Source organism: Rhipicephalus sanguineus, chromosome 1 (genome assembly GCF_013339695.2).
Source record: "Rhipicephalus sanguineus isolate Rsan-2018 chromosome 1, BIME_Rsan_1.4, whole genome shotgun sequence".
NCBI classification, from domain to species: Eukaryota; Metazoa; Arthropoda; class Arachnida; order Ixodida; family Ixodidae; genus Rhipicephalus; species Rhipicephalus sanguineus.
Window position 1 is genome coordinate 9,459,681 of NC_051176.1, and position 20,824 is coordinate 9,480,504.

General features: G+C 48.6%; 2 protein-coding genes across 2 annotated transcripts in view; one reads left to right on the forward strand and one right to left on the reverse strand.

Annotated features, from left to right (window-relative positions):
* Positions 1-7,800, reverse strand: part of LOC125756962 (uncharacterized) — a 48,426-nt gene extending 40,626 nt beyond the window's left edge. The window contains exons 1-2 of the mRNA XM_049412047.1: positions 7,755-7,800; positions 7,464-7,702 (exon numbers count right to left, since the gene is read on the reverse strand). Coding sequence (XP_049268004.1) covers positions 7,464-7,702; positions 7,755-7,800 — 285 coding nt within the window. The remainder of the gene's footprint in view (positions 1-7,463; positions 7,703-7,754) is intronic.
* Positions 7,801-11,224: 3,424 nt separating this feature from the next.
* Positions 11,225-20,824, forward strand: part of LOC119389391 (cGMP-dependent protein kinase, isozyme 1) — a gene marked incomplete in the record, with an annotated part of 765,645 nt that continues 756,045 nt past the window's right edge. Inside the window, 1 exon segment of the mRNA XM_049413534.1 lies at positions 11,225-11,401. Coding sequence (XP_049269491.1) covers positions 11,292-11,401 — 110 coding nt within the window.

Genomic DNA, 20,824 nt, shown 5'->3' on the forward strand with positions numbered 1-20,824 from the left:
TAAGAAAAAGTTGCGTTGACGGCAGTCGAACCCATGACCTTTTGGTCCGCGACGTTGGTTGGCGGGCGTTTAGCCTACTGAGCTAACGCAAACGTATTGCGGAGGCTACATGAACGCGCCTTTTATCTTTCGCAACTTTCCTCTCGCAGGGCTCTTGGATGGATGGATGTTATGAGCGTCCCCTTTATAAAGGAGCGGTGACATCTGTGCCACCAGACTCGAAAAAAAAAAAACGCGCCGTTGTTACGACCGTGCCACTCGGCGCGTTTCCAATCCAAGTTTAATTTCGTCAACGCTTGAACACACCATGAGGTGGCGCCTTCAGCCTAAGCCTCGCTCATAGCATTCATCCATATTGAAAAATAGCTCTGCGACGCTCGCGTGGCTGTCGCACCGCATTCCCCGCTCGCCCTGTGAGAAGTAACGGCCAGGCTATAGAGAAGACACGACGGGCGTAGCGTTTCTCTTCGCATTTCACGACGCTTGGAAGGAGTGCATATCGAGCATCAGTGTTTATTATGTGCTTGTTGATGCCATCTATGCGCGGGAATCACCATATGCGGTGTCGACGTATGTATTAAGAACTTCAGCTACCGCAAGGGTTAAATCATGATCATGGGCGTTAGTCGTCGGTACGATGTCCCACTAGGCGTCAACGTGAGTGCGATGCGTCCACATCAAGCGGTGGCATATCTGCCTAACAACAGTAGACATTGTACAAGCTCTCATATGCGAGTGCACTATAAAAACGCACTTCTGTGACGACAGGTTTCACTTTCGTGTTATACCGATTCCAGAAAAGCAACCTATATATATATATATATATTAATATATATATATATATATATATATATATATATATATATAAGGGTCCATTCGGTATCAAGTGTAAAAGGTGAATTTTCGACCATCTCCGATTGTGCTGAAATAAATTGGGCTGGTATGTGCGAACGTGAGATGTAGTTATTGAGGGGAAAAAAATTATGTTGCCTAGAGGGCGCTTCGAACTTGGGGCATGGTAGTGAAACTCTGTCGTACATAAAAATTTATTAAAATCACTGGTTTCAGTCATTACTACGAAACATATTTTTTCTTAATTTCGAGGCGCGACTATCATAGTTCGTTCATTTTTGTTTCAACTTTCATTATTTTTCGCCTTGCCGAAAACTCGCAAGATGCTGCATGCTTAGCCTTTCTTAGAAAGAGCAGTAATTTTTCCGCGAGTAATATATTCACATTGAGGGCTTTGTAGGTTAGGACATGTTTACTAGCGGACATACGACATGTTTACTAGCGACATGTAGGACATGTTTACTAGCGGACATGTTTACTAGTAGGACATGTTTAATAGAACATGTACTAGTAGGACATGTACTAATAGGACATGTTTACAAGCGGGAAAAGACATGGACGAGAAGAAGGAATACAGGACAACGCTAGACAAAACGTCTAGCGTTGCAAGCCTAGCGTTGTCAATAATGCAAGCCTAGCGTTGTCCTGTATTTAGGGGTGTGCGAATATTCGAAAGTTTCGAATATTCGTCGAATATTACATTCGAAATATTCGTATTCGATTCGAAAATCGTGTATTCGAAAAGTTTCGAATATTCGATAACTTCGAATATTCGAAAAATTCGAATATGCGATTCGATTATCATGCATAAAATAACTCGTCTTCCACATTTCTGCTGCGTTCGTATAGCTAAAAACGTTGCCGAGAGGAGCGATAAGTACACGGAGGCACAATATCTGCCTGCGACGAGCGCCCCAGTACGTATGATTTATTGCTGGTGCATCTCCGACGTGCAGCGTTGTTGGCGATCATGTAACCATACATTTTCAATATTATGCGGCCGTCACGTGCCGCACTACCACTCCTTCACTATGCGGGACCACTTCTGAAGAAGGACAGTGACCCATGTGACTGGTGGAGGACTGTAGGCACCTTCAGATACCCCAGTCTGGCAAAGCTTTGCCTCATGTACCTCCCTATACCAGCCACTTCTGTTCCAAGCGAGCGTGCCTTTTCAGTGGCGGGGGGGGGGGGGCTGTCTCTGTTACAGGGGATCGCTCTACCTGATCATGTGGAGCAACTCATATTTCATATTTCTTCATGATAACATCTAGTCATTACTTTCATTGTGCCGTGATATTTGCTTGTGTTGTGATGTGCATTGTGCTAGCGTGGACATGGCGTTCTGGTAGCTAGTGTATGTTGTGTTGCCAGTCAGGCATGTTTTTTTTTTTTTCAAATAGCTACATGTTAAATAAATATTTTACTGTGGAGGCTTTTTCCTTTGATATTCGATATTCGATCGATATTCGAAGGTGGATATTCGTATTCGATTCGTATTCGAAAAAATTGATATTCGCACACCCCTACCTGTATTCCTTCTTCTCGTCCCCGTCTTTTTTCCGCTAGTAAACATGTCCTATTATTCACGTTACCAACTAGCCCAACTTTCCGCCTTAAATGTATCACTTTGTAGGTTCCTATGGTAAGCGATAAAAATACTGCGGGATCTAAAGAAGGAGAAATGTTGCTACAGGGTGATTCCACGAGACATCGAACATGCCTGTCCGGTCGATGTTTTTGTTTTGTCTGGGTTTTTCATATGTTATGTGGGCACATTCAAAGTGCACGGAACCGAAAATTTTATTTCCAAGAAACGCTCCCAGCGTGCCAAAAAAAAATATCTGAAGGTGGCGGCGGGGACCTCCTGTTTTTTTTTTACTTGCAATGTTTTCGGATTTCACGGCCGAATTTACCGCGAACTATAAATGATGTGTCGAAAATGTTTTTGTTGGTTTTCATACGCATTACTGTGAATTACATCCATGCTTTTTTATGTCGTCCTCAAAAGGAAAAAAGAATGTGAAAAAAAAAATGGCAAACCCGATGCAAATGGAGAAAGTTTGCTAAGTTTGATGCGCCTTGGCGCCTTCCTATTTCACACAGAAACTTCAAAATAGTGTCAAGTATTTCAAGCAAGCTTTTGCAACATTTATGCGGAAGATCGTTTTCCTACAGGCAGCGCAAAATAAGAAGGAAACAGTTAAGGAAGCGAGTTTTTTTCAAAAAAGTACATTTTCAAAAAATAAAAGAAAACTCAGGCTCAATTTTGACGATATTTTTTTGTCGAAGAGCGCTTATGTCAGTGAAAACACCGTGTTAATATGTATGTCCTCATTTGCTTTGTTCACTAGATTTAACGGGCCAAAATTACCCTTGCTCTGTGTGCTCACTTCAGTGCGATTGATAGTTGTCATCAGCTTGCATTGCTCGTAAATCTAGTTTTAATTATTTTCCTGCAGCAACACTTTGGTCTGACGTCTTGTCGTCAAGAAAAATGTATTCTCAAACTTTAATTGCGTCTAGCGTGTGCGGGGGTGGGCTGCTGCCGCTCTCTAAAGGCGTAACGCGTACGCAGTTTGCAGCTTCCAACATCAACTTACCCCGCCAGCATTCGCTAATCAGAAGCACGCGAGACACCGCGAACACATGGTTTAGGTCACTTTGTCAAAACTCTCCTTGAACACAGAATAAAGCATCTGTATGCAGCGAAGGCCAACTTAATCTGTAACTAAACGCCACAATCAGCAGGCGCGCTGTTATGCAGTTGTTTTCTCACTGCCGCCTGCTTGCTTCCCTTCCATTAGGTGCATTGTACGCTCTAACCATCTTCCCCATTCGACGCACACTGTGCCTAAACAACATTTGTAAAAAGTTAGCTCAATCATTTCCGAGCCGTTTATTTCACTTCCCGCTATCACATGTATTCGGCGTCGCAGATAACGTCTTCCTGTATCAGCTCGACCTCATCCTCAGCGTTTCAACAGCCAGCAAACGTGCGGTGCGGCATGATTAAGCCATGAGTGGCCGAAGCTGCCCAATTGATGATGTTTTGTTGCCACTTTACACAAGTGCTTTCCCACGTCGAGGACAGCAGAGGCCATCGGTGGCGCCAGACGGACATTACCCTTAGTTTTGACTATGAGTGTGGCCTACAAAGTAATTATTACAGCCCAAAGCGCTTCGACACCCTTAGTCATAAAATGTTAAACCGTGAGCAGTTCTGGAAACGCATTCATGACAGCTGCGCAGATGTGAGATTTGTGCGGCGCCGTTCAGTATAAACGTTTCGACTTGCTCTGTAGGTCTAGCTGTTCACTACACGCGATGCGCGCGGCCCATGGCTACGTCCGATTATTCTGTGCCGAATATTTACGCGTTCACAAAAAGAAGATTGCTGAGAAAAACATTTTCGTTGCGCAATTTTTTTCTTTGCTCTTTTTGTTGTTGCCTACCTCCAGAAGCTACTGTCATAGGCTAAGGATCTTCGCAACACCTGCGAAGTCTGCTTGCATTGCTTTACGCTCCTCAAGAAAAACCTGTCTACATCTCACCGCGATGAGGTAGACCAGGCATTTCTTCAGGAAGAAGAAGCGATTGATATCTTGAACAGGCGCGCCCATCTTTCCTATGATGATTGTAGGCGAGGTTGTAGGCTGCAAACTATTTACACGTTAGCCATTTAGAGGGAGGCAGCAGCCCACTTTTGCACACGCTAGAACCAAATAAAATCTGAGAACACATGTTTCTTGACGAAAAGCCACCAGAACAAGGTTTTGCTGCAGTAGAATAATTAAAACGGAGATTTACGCGCAATGCAAGCTGATAACAACCATCAGTCGCAGTGAAGTGAGCACATCACAGCAAGGGTCATTTTGGCCAGTTATATCTCGTAAACAAAGCAAATGAGGACATATGATATTAAAACCGTGTGTTCACTGACATAAGCGCTCTTCGATAAAAAATTGTCGTCAAAATTGAGACCGGAGTTTTTTTTATTTTATTTTTGAAAATGTACTTTTTTGAAAAAGCTCGCTTCTTTAGCTATTTTTTTCTTTGTTTGCGCTGCCCGTAGGCAAATTGATCTTCCGTATAAATGTTGCAAAGGCTCTTTTCTATAGTTGACATTGTTTTCAAGTTTCTGTTTGAAATAGCAAAGGCGCCAAGGCGCCTCAAACTTAGGATCCATTTTTGATTTCGGCCGTGTTTGCCATTTTTTCCCATTTTCTTCTTTTTGAGGACGGCATAAAAAAAGCATGGATATAATTCACAGTAATGCGTCGTAAAACCAGCAAAGAAATTTTCGACACATCAGTTATAGTTCGCATTAAATTCGGCCGTGAAATCCGAAAACATTGCAGCGAGCAAAAACAGGAGGTCCGCGCCGCCACCTTCAAATATTTTTTTGGCGCTCTGGGGGTGTTTCTTCGCGATAAAATTTTCCGTTCCGTGCACTTTGAATGTGCCCACATAACATATAAAAAACCCAGGCAAAACAAAAATATCGACCGGACAGGCATGTTCGATCTCTCGTGGAATCACCCTACAGTATTGTGAGAAAATTGCAAAAATAGTATTTTGGCCCACATTGCGGCTTCATTTTCGCAATGTAGCGGTCCAAGTTGCAACATGACTTATGCATCGCTGTGTAGTATGCTTTGTTTGTATGACATACAAAAAGCTTGAAAATAGTAGTATTTGGTTTAAGCGAGCAAAAAAATTTTCCAGCTGAACAACCACAAGGTCGTTCGAAGTTTTCCTTCGCCTCGCCTTCACTGCATAGCACTTCATCGCAGGTTTCCAGCGGGGGCCTTTTCGCAGCAAATAATGCAAGTCATACAAGTGTTTGCAACTTATTTTAGTAATACTGCTGTATATAATGTCAAAAATGGCAGTCGGGCTGAAATTATGGAACGGTAATACCCCCTTTGACCATCAAAGGGCAGGTAATATTCAACCGCTTCATCGTCCAATGGGGCAGAATTATAATGTAGACAATGACCTGCAGAGCTGTTCTAGGGCGTCGTGTTTGGTTTCTGATAATTAAGATGTCTGCTCTTACGTAATATTTAACGGCCTAATTAACGACATAATTCAGCTATAGCTGGTTTAAGTTGTTGTTATGACCTTTCAGGTATATGCCAACGCGTGCCCTATACTTGAAAGATCATGAAAACAACTTAAGCAAACTCTAGCTTAATTATGCCGTCAATTATTACGTAACAAGAATATGGCAGTAGCGTTCTTCTGCGTCTCGGTTCATCGCTGAACTTGGGTGAATTTCATTGCTTCGCAATTGCGACTAGAGGCGGCGTTTTCGAAATCTCAAATCGGCAACGTGTTCTTCGCATGAAGGACTTCAGTCATCTCATTTGACATAACCGCTTAACTCCATTAATTAGAAAGCTAATTTAACTTTCTTACTACCCTAGATGCTATTTTTAAGATGTATACGGGGTGTCCCAGCTATCTTTAGCCATTTGTTTAAAAATACAATATTAGAGGCAGGCGAGTGAAATCACTTGCAAATTACTGACAGTCACCTTGCCCACTATTTACATTTTTTTGTTTGGTAATTAACTAATTGGTTAATCAAGATTATTTAATTAAATTGCTAAATATGAACTGTACGCGAGAAATGCGGCTTGCAAAGTTCGAGAGCGTCTTCAGAAACCCCGATGCCATTAATTGCGATAAAGAAAGTCTCACGTATACGATTTTTTCCACGCTGCAAAGAAAGCCCGCGAAATACAAAAAGAAGCACGTGACTAGCGCATTCGCCCGCCTTGAGAATGCTGCCCTCAGCCGTGGTCTGAGAGAACAAAATTAGCTGCGGCCGCGACTCGGCGGCTATATATACATATATATATATATATATATATATATATATATATATATATATATATATATATATATATATATATATATATATATATATATATATATATAGGTATATGTATTGTAACGCAGAGAAACAAGAGACAACGGCTGTTGGCTAGGCCGGCTGTTCTTATTCTTCCTCGTCTTTCTCGTCTTCCCGCTTGCTTAGCGCGCGCCCTTGCAATAGCGGCGCTATCTTCCTTACACTCGGCCACGCTGCGGCACTGCATGGCTATCCAGCTGCGGAATTGTTTCTGGTGGGCGGAATTGACTGTTCCTTGTTGGTCTTTGCAGGTTTCGGTCCTTGTGCGACTGTGTTCGGTGAAATGCAGGTATTTCAGGCGGGCGGCACTGGCTATTTGCGGGAAGGCCGCAGCTGCCGCTTGGCACGTCGCATTTTCGAGTGCACTGCAAGAGATTCACAAAGAACGGTGGGCGACCGAATCGATGTGCTGTGGCCGAAGACAGACCGTGCCCTCTGTAGTCGGACACGTCTGCGCAGGCTTGAAGAAGTGCGTCCGCTTCGCGTCGATGCACTCCCATCAGGCGCGCAAGGCGGAATGTACGGCGCTGCTATATCAGGGGCGTCCATTGTTGTAGGGCTCCGCAATAAGGTCAGGTTTATGGGCCCCAGCTAGTTGTGGTTTTGTCTCAGAGAGGGAAGTAGAATGCAGGGGCAATTCTTCGGTGTTTTTAGTCGCGTTGGTGGCCTTAGATTCCTGGATCTCAACCAGCACACGGTGACCGTCCGCGCATTCGGGCAGTGACTGCTCTCGAATTTGCGGTAGCTGTCCCGGTGGGCCTGAGGGCATGTTGATGGTTGTGGTAGGCTTGTCCGGTTTCCTGACTTGGAGCGTGTCAGGCACTGGGAGATCTGGAACGTGCATGTCCTCACGCGCTGGCAAGCGTGGAGGCAGCATCGCCCACTGCTGGGCCTTGTGGGTGGTGTCCTTGTCTGGTGTGGTAGGTTCTGGAGCAGGCGTCGCGGAGTATGAATCTACGTGGCATGGAGTCCTGCTCACGACCGGTATCCGTGTCGGGCGGGTGGCCTTCCGCGTCCGCGATCATGTCTGGGCGGGTACTGCGGGAAACAGATGCACGATCGAGATGCTGCCCTTCACAAGCTGTGTCTGCGAAGACCGGCTGGTTGGCACTGGGCTCAGCTGCATCATAGGGGCGCTGCACATCGCGAGCTCGGTCTCGAAGGGAGGGCAGGTTTGTGAACGCCTGAGCTGCGCCGTCGAGATTGTGCGTCTCACAGCTCCCATCCGCGGTAGACAGTGGGTCGGTAGGCAGGGGGTCGCCGGCATGAAAAAGTGGTCGAAAAACAGTAGTCAATCTTGCACACCACTGATGCCAGGATTGTTGTTTCACGCCTTCGTAGTTGTGCCATGCTTTGGCAGCAACACGAAGGCGGTCAATGGCCACGCACCATTTCTGTTGGTTCCGTCCACACCTCGCGAGCTCCAAGAGCGTTGACGGTGGCCACCCAATTGTCGGCGTCGTCTTGGAAGCCGCGGAATTCCGGTAGTTCGCAGGCAGCCGGTGATGGTGCTACGGTAGGCGAAACTCCGGGGCATGACGACGCCAACCAGTCGAGTTGGTATGAGAGCTCCGTGAGGGCACAGCGCAGCTCTCTGCGGCTCTCGGGTGAGCTCTCTTCATGGTCTTGCGAGGCGGCGGTGGCCAACGCGGCATTGAGCGAAGTGCAGTGCTGGCAAGGCGGCAGGACACAGCACGGAGAGTGACGCTGCCAAGGCGTTCACCGTGACTAGGAGTCATGTGATGGTGGCGGAAAGCTCGGCGGCGCTCTCGGGCGATCCGCGCGTGGTGCCTGTGGTGACGTCCGAGGAGTATGGCCCGATCAGAGTACTCACAGAGGAGGGACCCTTTTCCGAGGGAGCTTCGACAGCACCTCTAAGCGGCTCGGGTGCCAATGGAGTACTGAGTAAGCCGTTGTCGCTGCGGGAAGCGTGGACGGCATTCCCGGGGTCCTTGCCGTTGGAAGCGTCAACCGCGTTCCGAGGTAACCGGTACCCGTGCGATGGCTTGTCGTGAACTGGTACTGCGGCGTCGATGAAGGGGCCTTGAGCCGCCGAGGAGGCCTGGACGCCGTCCACGGACGGTGCCTGAAGCGCCGACAGATTGGCAGGTGGTGGCGAGGAGGCATGTACGCCGCCCCTGTGCGAGAGGTGCCCGTGCGCATTGTTGCCGCGAAGTAGCACGTCACCGTACAAGTAGTTCTCCCGGAACCACAATAGAGGCCTGGACGCCGTCCGCTGGTGGTGGGATGGATGCTTGCCGCGATGGTCTACTTGCGGGTTCCATCAGCGAGGAAGCGTGACGGCGTTCCTCTGGAAGACGCGTTGCCTCAAGCTAACAGCTGGGTTGCTTGTTGGGCGAGTTGGAACGAGTCAGTCATAACGTAGTTCAGCGCAAAAAACAGGCAAGAGACGAGTGAGACGACAAGGACACGGCGCTGTGTCATTGTCCTCTCACTCGTCTCTTGCCTGTTTTTTGCGCTGAACTACGTTATGACTAACAGCTGGGGTTCGCCGAAGCCTTTCGACGACTGCGCCATTGTAACGCAGAGAAACAAGAGACAACGCCTGTTGGCTAGGCCGGCTGTTCTTATTCTGCCTCGTCTTTCTCGTCTTCCCGCTTGCTTAGCGCGCGCCCTTGCAATAGCGGCGCTATCTCCTTACAATATATATATATATATATATATATATATATATATATATATATATATATATATATATATATATATATATATATATATATATATATATATATATATATATAAGGAACAAGAGAGAGTACGACGCACGTTGGTTTTTGCGGTATGTTTACTGACGTTTCGGCTGGTGGACCAGCCTTTGTCAAAGTAACCTTTGACAAAGGCTGGTCCACCAGCCGAAACGTCAGTAAACATACCGCAAAAACCAACGTGCGTCGTACTCTCTCTTGTTCCTTATTCTACCGGGGCCAACGTGACTTCCTTGCTGCAACTATATATATATACATATATATATATATATATACAACACTTCGGAGCCTTATAATTTTGGTATGAGAACAGTGAACGTGCACCCGCGCGATCAAGCTCTCTTAATAATAAAGAGGTAGATCGAAAGAGGAAAGCAGTATTTAGAGCTAAGTGCACTTTCGTGAGATGTATCGATTTCGAGGAGCACAAATGGAATGCATACCTCGACGTACGTAGTGCATTTCCTACTGCCTTCTAGTGACTACTTTCGGAATTCAAGACACTTCCCGATCGCTTCCCGAACACACACACACACACACACACACACACACACACACACACACACACACACACACACACACACACACACACACACACACACACGCGCGCGCACACACACACACACACACACACACACACACACAGACGCACACGCACGCTAAACAATTTACTTTTTTGTTTTCCTGTGCAAGACGAAACAGAAGGTACGTCCTCGTATAAATGGCAGGCAGGAAAATAATATGAAAGCGCATCGAGTCCACTACTGCCTTGTATCTGTCGGAAGCAAGCCAAGCAATTAAAATGAAGGCGGTAGTAGGGACACGTGAGGGTACACCTCCCAGATCGTTTCACGAGCCGGGATAGACGTGGTTGCACGCTTTGCCCCATCGAAATGTGGATGGCAAGCTTGGTTGGGAACCAAATTCAAGAACCTTGTACTGAGAAGCAAAAAAGCACAGCCGCTTTACCAGCGATGCGGTGTGTGTTCCGTCTATTACTCGCGCTACAAGGAAACCCACTGGTACCTTCTTCAATGCCGAACTCACTAGGAAAGCGCTAGACAAAGCCTATTCACCTGCGTGTTGTTATACTTTATGGGAGCGGCAGTCGCGAACGATGGACACGGCATGGCATGGAAAAAAGCTAATAATCAAAAGAGCCAAAAAAACTAACAAAAGAACGCACGAACAAGCCTGACATCCTGCAGACGAACGCGTTTCATTTTGTATCAAGAACACAAGCAATATACGAACAGTATTCATATCATCGAGAACTCCTCTTATTAACTGTGCTCTCATTACCTCTACACGTTTTCATGAACGTTTATTATGAGCACGAGATATTTTTTTCCGCATAGGCTTTGCGACGACCGAAAATGTGTACCCTTTAGTAGTGACCCGCACTTTCTTTAAAGAAATATTAAAAAAAACACCACCAACGACCATATTTATGTCTATGGTGAATTCAATATCGCGCCAGGCAACACAAGCAGAGTCTGGTGTGCATGTGTTGTTCGTGTTGTTTGCGCACGCTCAACTTTATTCAATAAGAAACTGGGAAGAGACGTTGATACACAAAATGCATGTGCCAGACACGCAGATAATTCTCTGCAAAAAAATCGATATGATGACGGCAATATCCGGCATATAATGGCGTTCATCGAGTTTCTGTTGGTGATAGACAATATCCTGTCAGTGAATACGAGCCTTTGTGTGCGCAGTCGGTGCTGCAGGCGACGTCCAAAGATGGCCGTCCGGACCTGCTGGCCACCATCCACCAGCACCACTCGATGGCCGGCCAGAGCACCCTGCAGAAGAAGCAGGGAGTCTCGGGAGAGAGCGCCACCTGCCGCACCCTGGTGCTGGATGTGGACGTATCGCACCACCCCAAGGACTTCAGGTCAGGGCACTTTTGCAATTATTACTATACTTCCCAATTGCATCTTAAGATACATGTGCAGATCTACTATTATATAATGAAGCATCAAACGCCTATGTGCAATAACGTTTGCTTGAAAATATCTTAAATGCTTTAATGACCAACTTTGCTTAATCTTATTTATATATCTGCTGGTATCCAGAGAGCTTCCTTTCTTGCTCAAAGTATACTAGTTTCATTACCAAATAACTTTTGGGATTGCTTTGCCTCATTTTCCTGCCTACGGTTTTACGGGGACGTAGCTTCCGTTTTGTGTTGCACAGGAAAACAAAAAGCTAAATTGTTTAGCGTGCTTCTGCGTCCATGTGTGGGTGCGTGTGTGTGGACACGCGCAAGCGTCATTGGTAAAAGCAATCTAGAAGTGTCCTAAATTCCGAAAGTAGTCACTAGAAGGCAGTAGGAAATGCACTACGTACGTCGAGGTATGCATTCCATGTGTGCTCCTCGAAGTCGATACATCTCACGAAAGTGCACTTAGCTCTAAATACTGCTTTCCTCGTTCGAGCTACCTCTTTATTATTAAGAGGGCTTAATCGCGCGGGTGCACGTTCACTGTTCTCATACCAAAATTATAAGGCTCCGAAGTGTTGTATATATATATATATATATATATATATATATATATTGTCGCAGTGCAACGCGAACAAACGAAAAGGACAACTTACTATCGATTTAGCAGCGCAAAAATGATGGAACATTTAGGAAGGACACACACACACAGCGCTGAACTCACAACTGATTTATTACTTCGAGCGCAGGGCCTTTTTGTAGGCAAGCGTCGAAGCAACAGAAAGATAACATGAAGAAAAGAAGCGATGAAAACCACGTGAAAACTGCTTGCCGAAAAGACAATCAACCGAAGGTAACCGCGCAGTCGAAAATTCTTACGCCACAAAGTACGCCCCCGATATAAAAGAAGTGAACAGTATAATTGATCCTAAAACAAACCGGCAAACACGTTAAAGCCGGAGAAGCCAAGGCAGCCAGATAAGAGAGATAAAAAAGATCTAAAACGTTAAAAACTAAAATGAAATATAAGAAATGTATAAAACACGGGGTTAAAAAGAAACTATTGAAAAGGCATGCGCCGTAGGTAGCTTACTTCCTTATTTGAGAGGGTAATGGAGGGCCTGCTGACACATCTGTCACCCAGCCTCTGAATTTCGGCTGCCTCTAGAATCTCTCTATCAATTTGCTCCCCATGCCTGGCTCTTTAAGACAGTGCAACCCTCGAAATGCGGGGAGCAGCCGCAGTCTCGGCAGTGCATCGCTAAATGACTGCAGGCGACCGCAGACAGGTTCTGCTGGTGCTCTCTGAGACGGACATTAAGACACCTGCCCGTTTGCCCAACCACGGCCGCTGGATGAAAAAGCGCACGGGTACGGCCTGCCGCGTGCTCCGAAACCGGCGTGACGGGCCTGTCGCTTCCTGTCGACTTGTGTCGCTTCCCCGACTTGTGTACGACCGTCATATCAAATTCTTGCAGCCTCAGACTCCAACGCGCCAAGAGGCCGATGGGATCGTTAAGGTTAGTGAACCAACAAAGTGAATGATAGTCGCTAATAACTTTGAAGGGGCGGCCATACAAATACGGGTGAAATTTCATAACTGCCCATACCAAGGCGAGGCATCTTTCTCTGTTGTTGAATAATTAGCCTCTGCGCGTGTTAGCGTTCTGCTTGCGTAGGCGATGACTCTTCCGTGTCCTCTTGCCGCTGCACTTGCACAGCTACCAGACCCACATTGCTAGCGTCAGTGTGAAGCATCGTGGGGGCTTCCTCGGCGAAGTGGGCAAGCACTTGAGCCGCTTGAGGAGGTTGGCACCAAGGAGGTTATATACTATTTCTTCTGGAGTGGAGGTGGCGCCCCCGTAAGCGAAGCCGGTCGCCGCCATATTGCAAAAGGAAAAACTCGGAAGCAGACGACGGAGTGCGCTCCGTTGCCCCGCCGTCGCAGTTGTCTTTGGGGACGGTGGCATGCTTTTGTAAAGCAGTTAAACATTTTACGAGGCCATGGCGACTTCGTGCGTCGCTTATGGCTGCACAAATCGCAATAAGAAGACGCCTGGGATCACTTTTCACGTGTAAGTGTCCTCACTTAGTTCGCTGACGATTGTCTGTTTTTCGTGCATGCTGCTAAACTGGAAACAATTTGAAAGGTGCGCATACATGTAATACATGCGTGCAGTTGTAGCGACGAAAATTTTACGCTTTAAATGTTCGCTGACACGACGTTGTACGTGATTTTTAAGTGTATACACGAAGTGGGTGCAGTCTAGCTGGACGTACCGAGCAATATTGGTACGAGTATACATGTAGGAGGTCAGAACGCCCTTAGAATTCCGAGCTTTCTGGTGTTTTCTTGCAAGTCAAGACTGACGGCGTGCATGCATATTTATCCGGTGCATGGATATCGAATTTGATGGATGTTTATCGAGGAATTGGCAAACGCAACATTCCATGACGTGATTATCCGTGTTACATGTTTCCAAAAGACTGCGCGCAGCGTTCTACCTGGGAACGTGCCGGTCGAAGAAGTGGTTAGAGAGCTAAGGACGGTTACCAGCTCGACCAGCTCTGACCACCTCTGCTCCATGTAAAACAATTTTATCTCTAAAATAAGGTGCCGCCCGTTTCATGGCCGATACCCCGCGGTGGGTTGCGCCAGGTTGCCAAGGAACAACCAACCAACCAACCACCTCTGCTCTATTCACTTCGCAGAATGCTGCTTCGACAGAACGGGGCAGATCGACGGCCTGGCACCTACAATTTGTACCTACAATTTTTCCTGCTTTCCCAGCGCATCTACAAAAGCCTGTTAGTTTCTACCTCCTTGACGTAGCTTCAACACAAATAGTTACGAAAAGAAAAAATTGCGGCAAAAGCAAGATGTCACTCTTTTGAAATCCGACCAAACCGAAATCGAAACACCGAAGGACGCGGCTGCTTTACTTTTTTATGCGTCTAGTCTGAGAGGGCGAGAGCTACCTCGTTTCGAGGCTGTGCGCGCTGCGCTTGCCGTGATGGCACACGTCGCCCACGTAGGTTAATGCTTGCGAATCCTCCTTCTGGCCAAATGTTCGCGTGATTGATGTTTGCTTATGTAAAGAGAATAAGTGCGTTCCACGTTAGCTTGTGGTTACCCCTTGAACACTGACGCCGTTACAACACAAAAACCCAGTTCCTAGTAACACATATGTAATTACAGCGCGCTCGATATACGAAGCACCCCTTCGACAACAGATTATTCTGAAAGTCTGCAGCTGACATAATAGTATGACATAATTTGTTTCATAAACGAGAAGAGGCAACTGTTCGTGGGTTTAAAGCAGTTTCCATCTCATTTTTTGATTGTGGGACTGCAAACCAACGCGCGCGCCGCGCGTATTCCATTGCCGTCTATGGCGGTCGCGCCGTGTTTTTCCTCTAGCTACATGGCCGCCGGCGGCTTCACTTGCTCCCGTTGGCGGCGGCCGGGACTGCCACTCCAGAGGTTCTATAGAACCTCCTTGGTTGGCACAGATCACTAAACGCAGCTTCCTGTTCGTCATTCCACTGAAAGGCAACGTCGTCTCTCGTGAGCCGAGTTAAAGGTGACGCAATGCGTGCGAAGTGCGCGATAAACCGCGGATAATAGGCACAGAAAGCGTCTGACAGCCTTCTTAGCGGAAGGTACCGGCAAGAGTGCAACGGCGGGAATTTTTTCAGGATCGGGCCGAACGCCTGCGTGGCTGACGACATGACCAAGAAATTGTAGTTCTTCAAAAAAAAGATACATTTCTTTGGCTTCAACGTGAGGCCCGCGGACCTTATGGCTCGTAAAAGAACTTCCAGCATTTTGAGGTGCTCGTCAAAAGTTGCGGCAAAGACTATGACGTCGTCAAGGTAAACCAAGCAGGTTTGGCACTTCAACCCCCAAGGCAAGGTATCCATGAGCCTTTGGAAATATGCGGGCGCTGAACAATAACCGAAGGGCAAGACTTTAAATTTGTATAAACCATGTGGTGTGACAAAAGCGGTTTACTCCCGGTCTCTCGGATCTACCTCGATTTGCCAATATCCGCTCCGCCAGTCCATTGAAGAAAAGTAGCGAGCGTGCCGAAGTCTATGAACCGAGTCATCGATACGTGGAAGCGGTTACACAATATTTCTTGGTCACCTGATTCAGCTTCCTGTAGTCCACGCAAAAACGCAGGGTGCCGTCCTTTTTCTTGACTAGCACTACAGGTGATACCCAGGGGCTCTGTCATGGCTGAATGACGTCATCTTCAATCATTTTCGCTACTTGTTGCTGTATCAAATCGCGTTGCTTGAGAGCCACACGATAGGGATTCTGGTGAATAGGTCTCGCCGTGTCTTCCGTAATTATTCGATGTGTCGTATGACGGTTTATTAACAAAGTACTGACGACTTGTACAGTCCAAGTAGCGCCGGTCCAACAGGAACGCAGATCACGCGCACAGCGACAGCTGACCGAGTTTGGCTTCTTCCTCCTCTTCACTACAATTGCCCGCGGGAGAGAACATGAGCCATCCTGGCGTCTTAAGGCGTAGGCAGCATCAAGGGGTCATAGTATGGCTTAAGTCTGCTGACATGAACCGTGTCACGACCACGATGTCTGAGGTCGTTGGGTGGTGTCAAGGGTTCAACCATGTAGTTGACAGGGGACGTGCGGCCTTTGATGCGGTAGGGGCTATCGTAGCGCTGCAAGAAACTTGTTTGAAAGCCCAGGGCTGTGAGGTGGTATCCACAACCAAACGAGAGAACCGGTCGGGGAAGTCTGGCGTAGACGCGTCGTTGTCATGTCGCAGTTTTTCGCGACCTTGAGCGGCGGTTGTAAGTTTACGAGCTAGCTGCCTGCAGTCCTCTGCGTATCTTGCCGCTTCAGACACCGGCGTGCATTCGGAAGCGTAGGGTCGATATGGAAGCAATGTGTCCATGGTGCAAGAGGGCTCTCGTCCGTACAACAGGAAAAACGGCGAAAAGCCTGTGGTAGCTTGTGAGGCAGTATTGTACGCGTAGGTAACAAATGGCAAGACAGCGTCCCAGTTACTGTGATCCGACGCGACGTACATAGTTATGTCACCGAGTGTGCGGTTGAACCTCTTCGTCAAGCCGTTCGTTTGCGGGTGGTAGGCTGTAGACTTGCGGTGAACGAAGCTGCATTTCAGCGAGAAGGGCTTGTATGACGTCGGAGAGGAAGGCGCGTCCTCTGTCGCTGAGCAGTTCTCGTGGTTCTCCATGTCGAAGGAAGAAATTCCGCAGAATGAATAATGCAACCTCTTGAGCGCTGGCGGCTGCGAGTGCTGCAGTCTCGGCACAGCGCGTCAAATGATCGACGCCGGCAATTATCCATCTGTTACCCAAGGAACTGCATGGAAGTGGACCGCATAGGTCGATGCCGACGCAATCAAATGGACGAGCAGGGCAGGGTAGCGGCTGTAACTCGCCGGAAGGGCGTTGGTGAATTTTAAGCCGCTGGCACGCCGTGCATGCGCGAATAACAGGCAGACAAAGCGATACATTCCCCGCCAGTAGAAACGTTGCCTTAGCCGAGTATACGTTTTCAGAACGCCGGCGTGACCATGATGAGGAGCAGCTTGGTCACGCCGGCGTAAGCGCAAATGTAGTAAGCGCAAATGTCAGGCCGCATGTGCCGTGGTATCACGAGCAGCCATTTGCGACCATCAGGCATGCAATTTCTGCGGTAAAGGATTTTCTCGCGCACAGTAAAGTGGGCGGCTTGGCGACGAAGCGTTCTAGAAGCTGTGGCCGATGGATCCTGCAGGAAGTTTAGGATAGTTGAAAGCAGGGGATCCTTTCGCTGTTCAACAGGCATATCCGTGGCGTCGATGGTTGACACAGTTTCGAAGAGCGTTCATGGGGAAGCTACATCCGAAGTTATCGGCGATCGAGATAGCGCATCGGCGTCAGAGTGCTTCCTGCCCGATCTGTAGAGAACGCGAATGTCATACTCTTGTAAGCGAAGCGCTGATCAGCCGAGGCGACCTGACGGATCTTTCAGCGAAGAAAGCCAGCAAAGGGCGTGGTGGTCGGTTTTCTTCTTCTTCTTTTCTGGGGTTTAACGTCCCAAAACCACGATATGATTATGAGAAACGCCGTAGTGGTGGGCTCCGGAAATTTCGACCACCTGGGGTTCTTTAACGTGCACCTAAATCTAAGTACACGGGCCTCAAACATTTTCGCCTCCATCGAAAATGCAGCCGCCGCGGCCGGGATTCGATCCCGCGACCTTCGGGTCAGCAGTCGAGCGCCATAACCACTATACCACCGTGGCGGGGCGTGGTGGTCGGTGACAACGTCGAAAGCGCGACAATATATGTATGGACGGAACTTGCCAAGAGCCCAAATGATGGCCATACACTCTTCTTCTGTCACAGAATAGTTCACTTCAGCCTTTTTCAAAGTGCGACTGGCATAGGCAACGACGTACTCGTCGTAGCCGTCTTTCCGCTGAGCTAGGACTGCACCAAGTCGATACCACTAGCATCGGTATGGATCTGTGTGGGGTCGTAATGTCGAAGGATAGGCGGTGAAGTGAGTAGGCGACGTAGTTCCTTGAGGGCTTCGTCGCACGAGGTTGACCAAGCAGACATACCGTTACTAGCCGTAAGCCAATTCGTCAGTGGTGCTATGATGGTTGCAAAATCACGTACAAAGCGCCGGAAATACGAGCAGAGGCCTACAAAGCTGCGGAGCGCCTTAAGGGTTGTGGGCTTGGGAAATACCCACAACTCGGCGACGGCGCGAAGCTTGGCTGGGTCAGGAAGCACACCACCCTTCGATACAACGTGTCCCAATATTGTTAGCTTGCGGGCGGCGGAACGGCACTTTTTCATGTTGATCTTGAGGCCGGCAGTGGTGAGGCAGGTCAGTATCTCACGCAAGCGAACAAGGTGCGTCGGAAAATCTGATGAAAACACGACGATGTCGTGAAGACAGCACAGACATGTTTTCCACTTGTAGTTACGAAGGATGGTGTCCATCATGCGCTCGAAAGTAGCGGGCGCATTGCAGAGCCCAAGAGGCATTACGGTAAATTCGTATAAGCCATCGGGCGTCACGAAAGCTGTCTTCTCGCAGTCACCTTCAGCCATCGGGACTTGCCAATAGCCAGAGCGAAGATCTAAAGAAGAGTAGTACTCCGCTCCTTGCAAGCTGTCGAGTGCGTCATCTATACGAGGCAGCGGGTAGACGTCTTTACGAGTGATCTTATTTAGTCGACGGTAATCCACACAGAAGCGTATTGACCCGTCCTTCTTGCGTACTAGCACCACAGGTGACGCCCAAGGACTGTGGGGAGGGCGAATGACGCCACGCTGCAGCATTTCATCGACTTGCTCGTTAATCACCTTACGCTCGGCTGCCGACACACGGTATGGTCGCTGGCGTAATGGAGGATGAGAACCTGTGTGGACGATGTGACTGAAGTTCTCCGTACGGCCCAAGCGAGCTTGATCGCAATCAAACGATGAGCGAAAATTCTGCAGAAGCTCGAGTACTTGCATGCGGTACGGAGGTGGCAGGTCGGCATCCAAGAAAGATTCAAAGATGTCTGATGAAGGTGGAGTTGATGATGATGCAGAAGACGTGCGCTTAACGGGAGAAGTAAGAGCATCGAGCTCATAACAAGGCGTGTCATCCGAAGTCTCGATGATGTGAAACGGATCAACAGGATGAACACGACCAAGAGTTTCTCCTCGAAGCAAGGTGACGGGGTGCTGAAACGGATTGCACCCAAGCATAACCGATGATCCAGACGCAGTAGTCAGGACGGCAAACGGGAGAGGGAGAGCCCTGCGACGCAGAAAAAAAGGCGATGGCGTAAAAAGGACGGTAGCATCTGGCGCGGTGGAGCAAGAGAAGGGCACAAGCACTGACATTGCGGGTTGTATGTCCGTGTCGGGCACAACAGTGAGCTTTTGGGCTGTACTTTTAGAAAGGTCAGGCAATGCGCCGTCAGAGAACGGGAAGAGCGCCACCTCGGCCCGGGCACAGTCGATCATGGCATGATGCTGAGACAAAAAGTCCCAGCCGAGGATGATGTCGTGTGAGCATGAAGAGAGCACAAGGAATTTGACGATATAGAGCGCGCCGTCAATAACCCCCTAGCGGTACATGCAGCAACCGGTGCTACGTGCTGCGTACTTGCGGTGCGCAGTAGCATGCCGGAGAACGGCATTGTGACCTTACGTAATTTTCGAATAAAGTTCCCGTCCATGACTGAAATTGCAGCCCCAGTGTCAATAAGCGCAGTTGCGGCAGTTCCTTCTACTATGATGTCGAGTAAACTGCGTGGTGACTGTGCAGGCCTTGTAGAAGTCGCGAAGCTGGCAGTTCGTGCCTGCGGAACTGCAACAACTCGTTTCCCTCGCTAGGTGACTGCCGACTACGTAAGGGTGAAGGCGAGCGACGACGGGGTGACGGGGAGCGATGGTTGCTGAATGGTGGTCGTGGAGGCGGCGAAAAGTCGGAGCTGAGACGCGTGGCGTGGTCGCCAGTAGCGTGTGGGTAGCCGTATCCGGGCGTTGCGGCAGCTTGATGCACAGGTGACATGCGACGGTTGCAGAAGCGCGCCACATGGCCGGGGAAACCACAAGCGAAGCATATGGGCCGGTTGGCGCGTGTGCGCCAGGGGTTCTGAGCATATTGACTTCGAGTTGGCATTGGAGGAGGCGCAGGCGGCTGGGCTGTTCGCGGGTGCATTGCTTCAGAGTAGGCGAACGTCGGCGGCGGAGGTCGTGCCGCGACCGCGGCATAGGTGAGAGGTGCATCAACAGGCAAACATGGCTGGGTCAAAGGTACCGATTCGGCAAGTTGCTCGCGGATAGCCCTCCTGATGGGAGTAGCCAGCGATGCGTCAGGTTGTAGGGGTCGATCGCTCAAAGGCAGCATAGTGAGCTGGCGCGCCACCTTCTCCCGAATAAAGTCTTTGGTTAGCGGCGTTCAAACAACTCGTGATGTCGATGGTAAGCAGTGTGTTTCGTTCGTACTTTGGCAAAGTAGTACCAACGTCGAGAACGGGTACTGAGTCTTGTTTAGGCGCTTCGTCCAGTGTCGATAAACTGCCTTGGACTTCTACAATATTGTCAAAGTGAGTGACGGCTGTGCCCTTCAGAAGGTGCCGGCGCTCAGCACTAAAGTTGGTGAGGAGCATGTTCGTGCGTCCAGCAGTAACAATGACAATACCCCGTGCAACTGAAATACCATGGCTAAAGAGCAGCGAGCTGATTTGGTCGGCAATGCCTTCGCCGTCGAACGGTGCGTCCCCTGCCACCGAAACAAGAGTGCATGACCGTGGCGGGACGACCAGTCATCATCAATTAGACGCAGAGGTTTATGTCTCGCCCCTGAACATTCGAC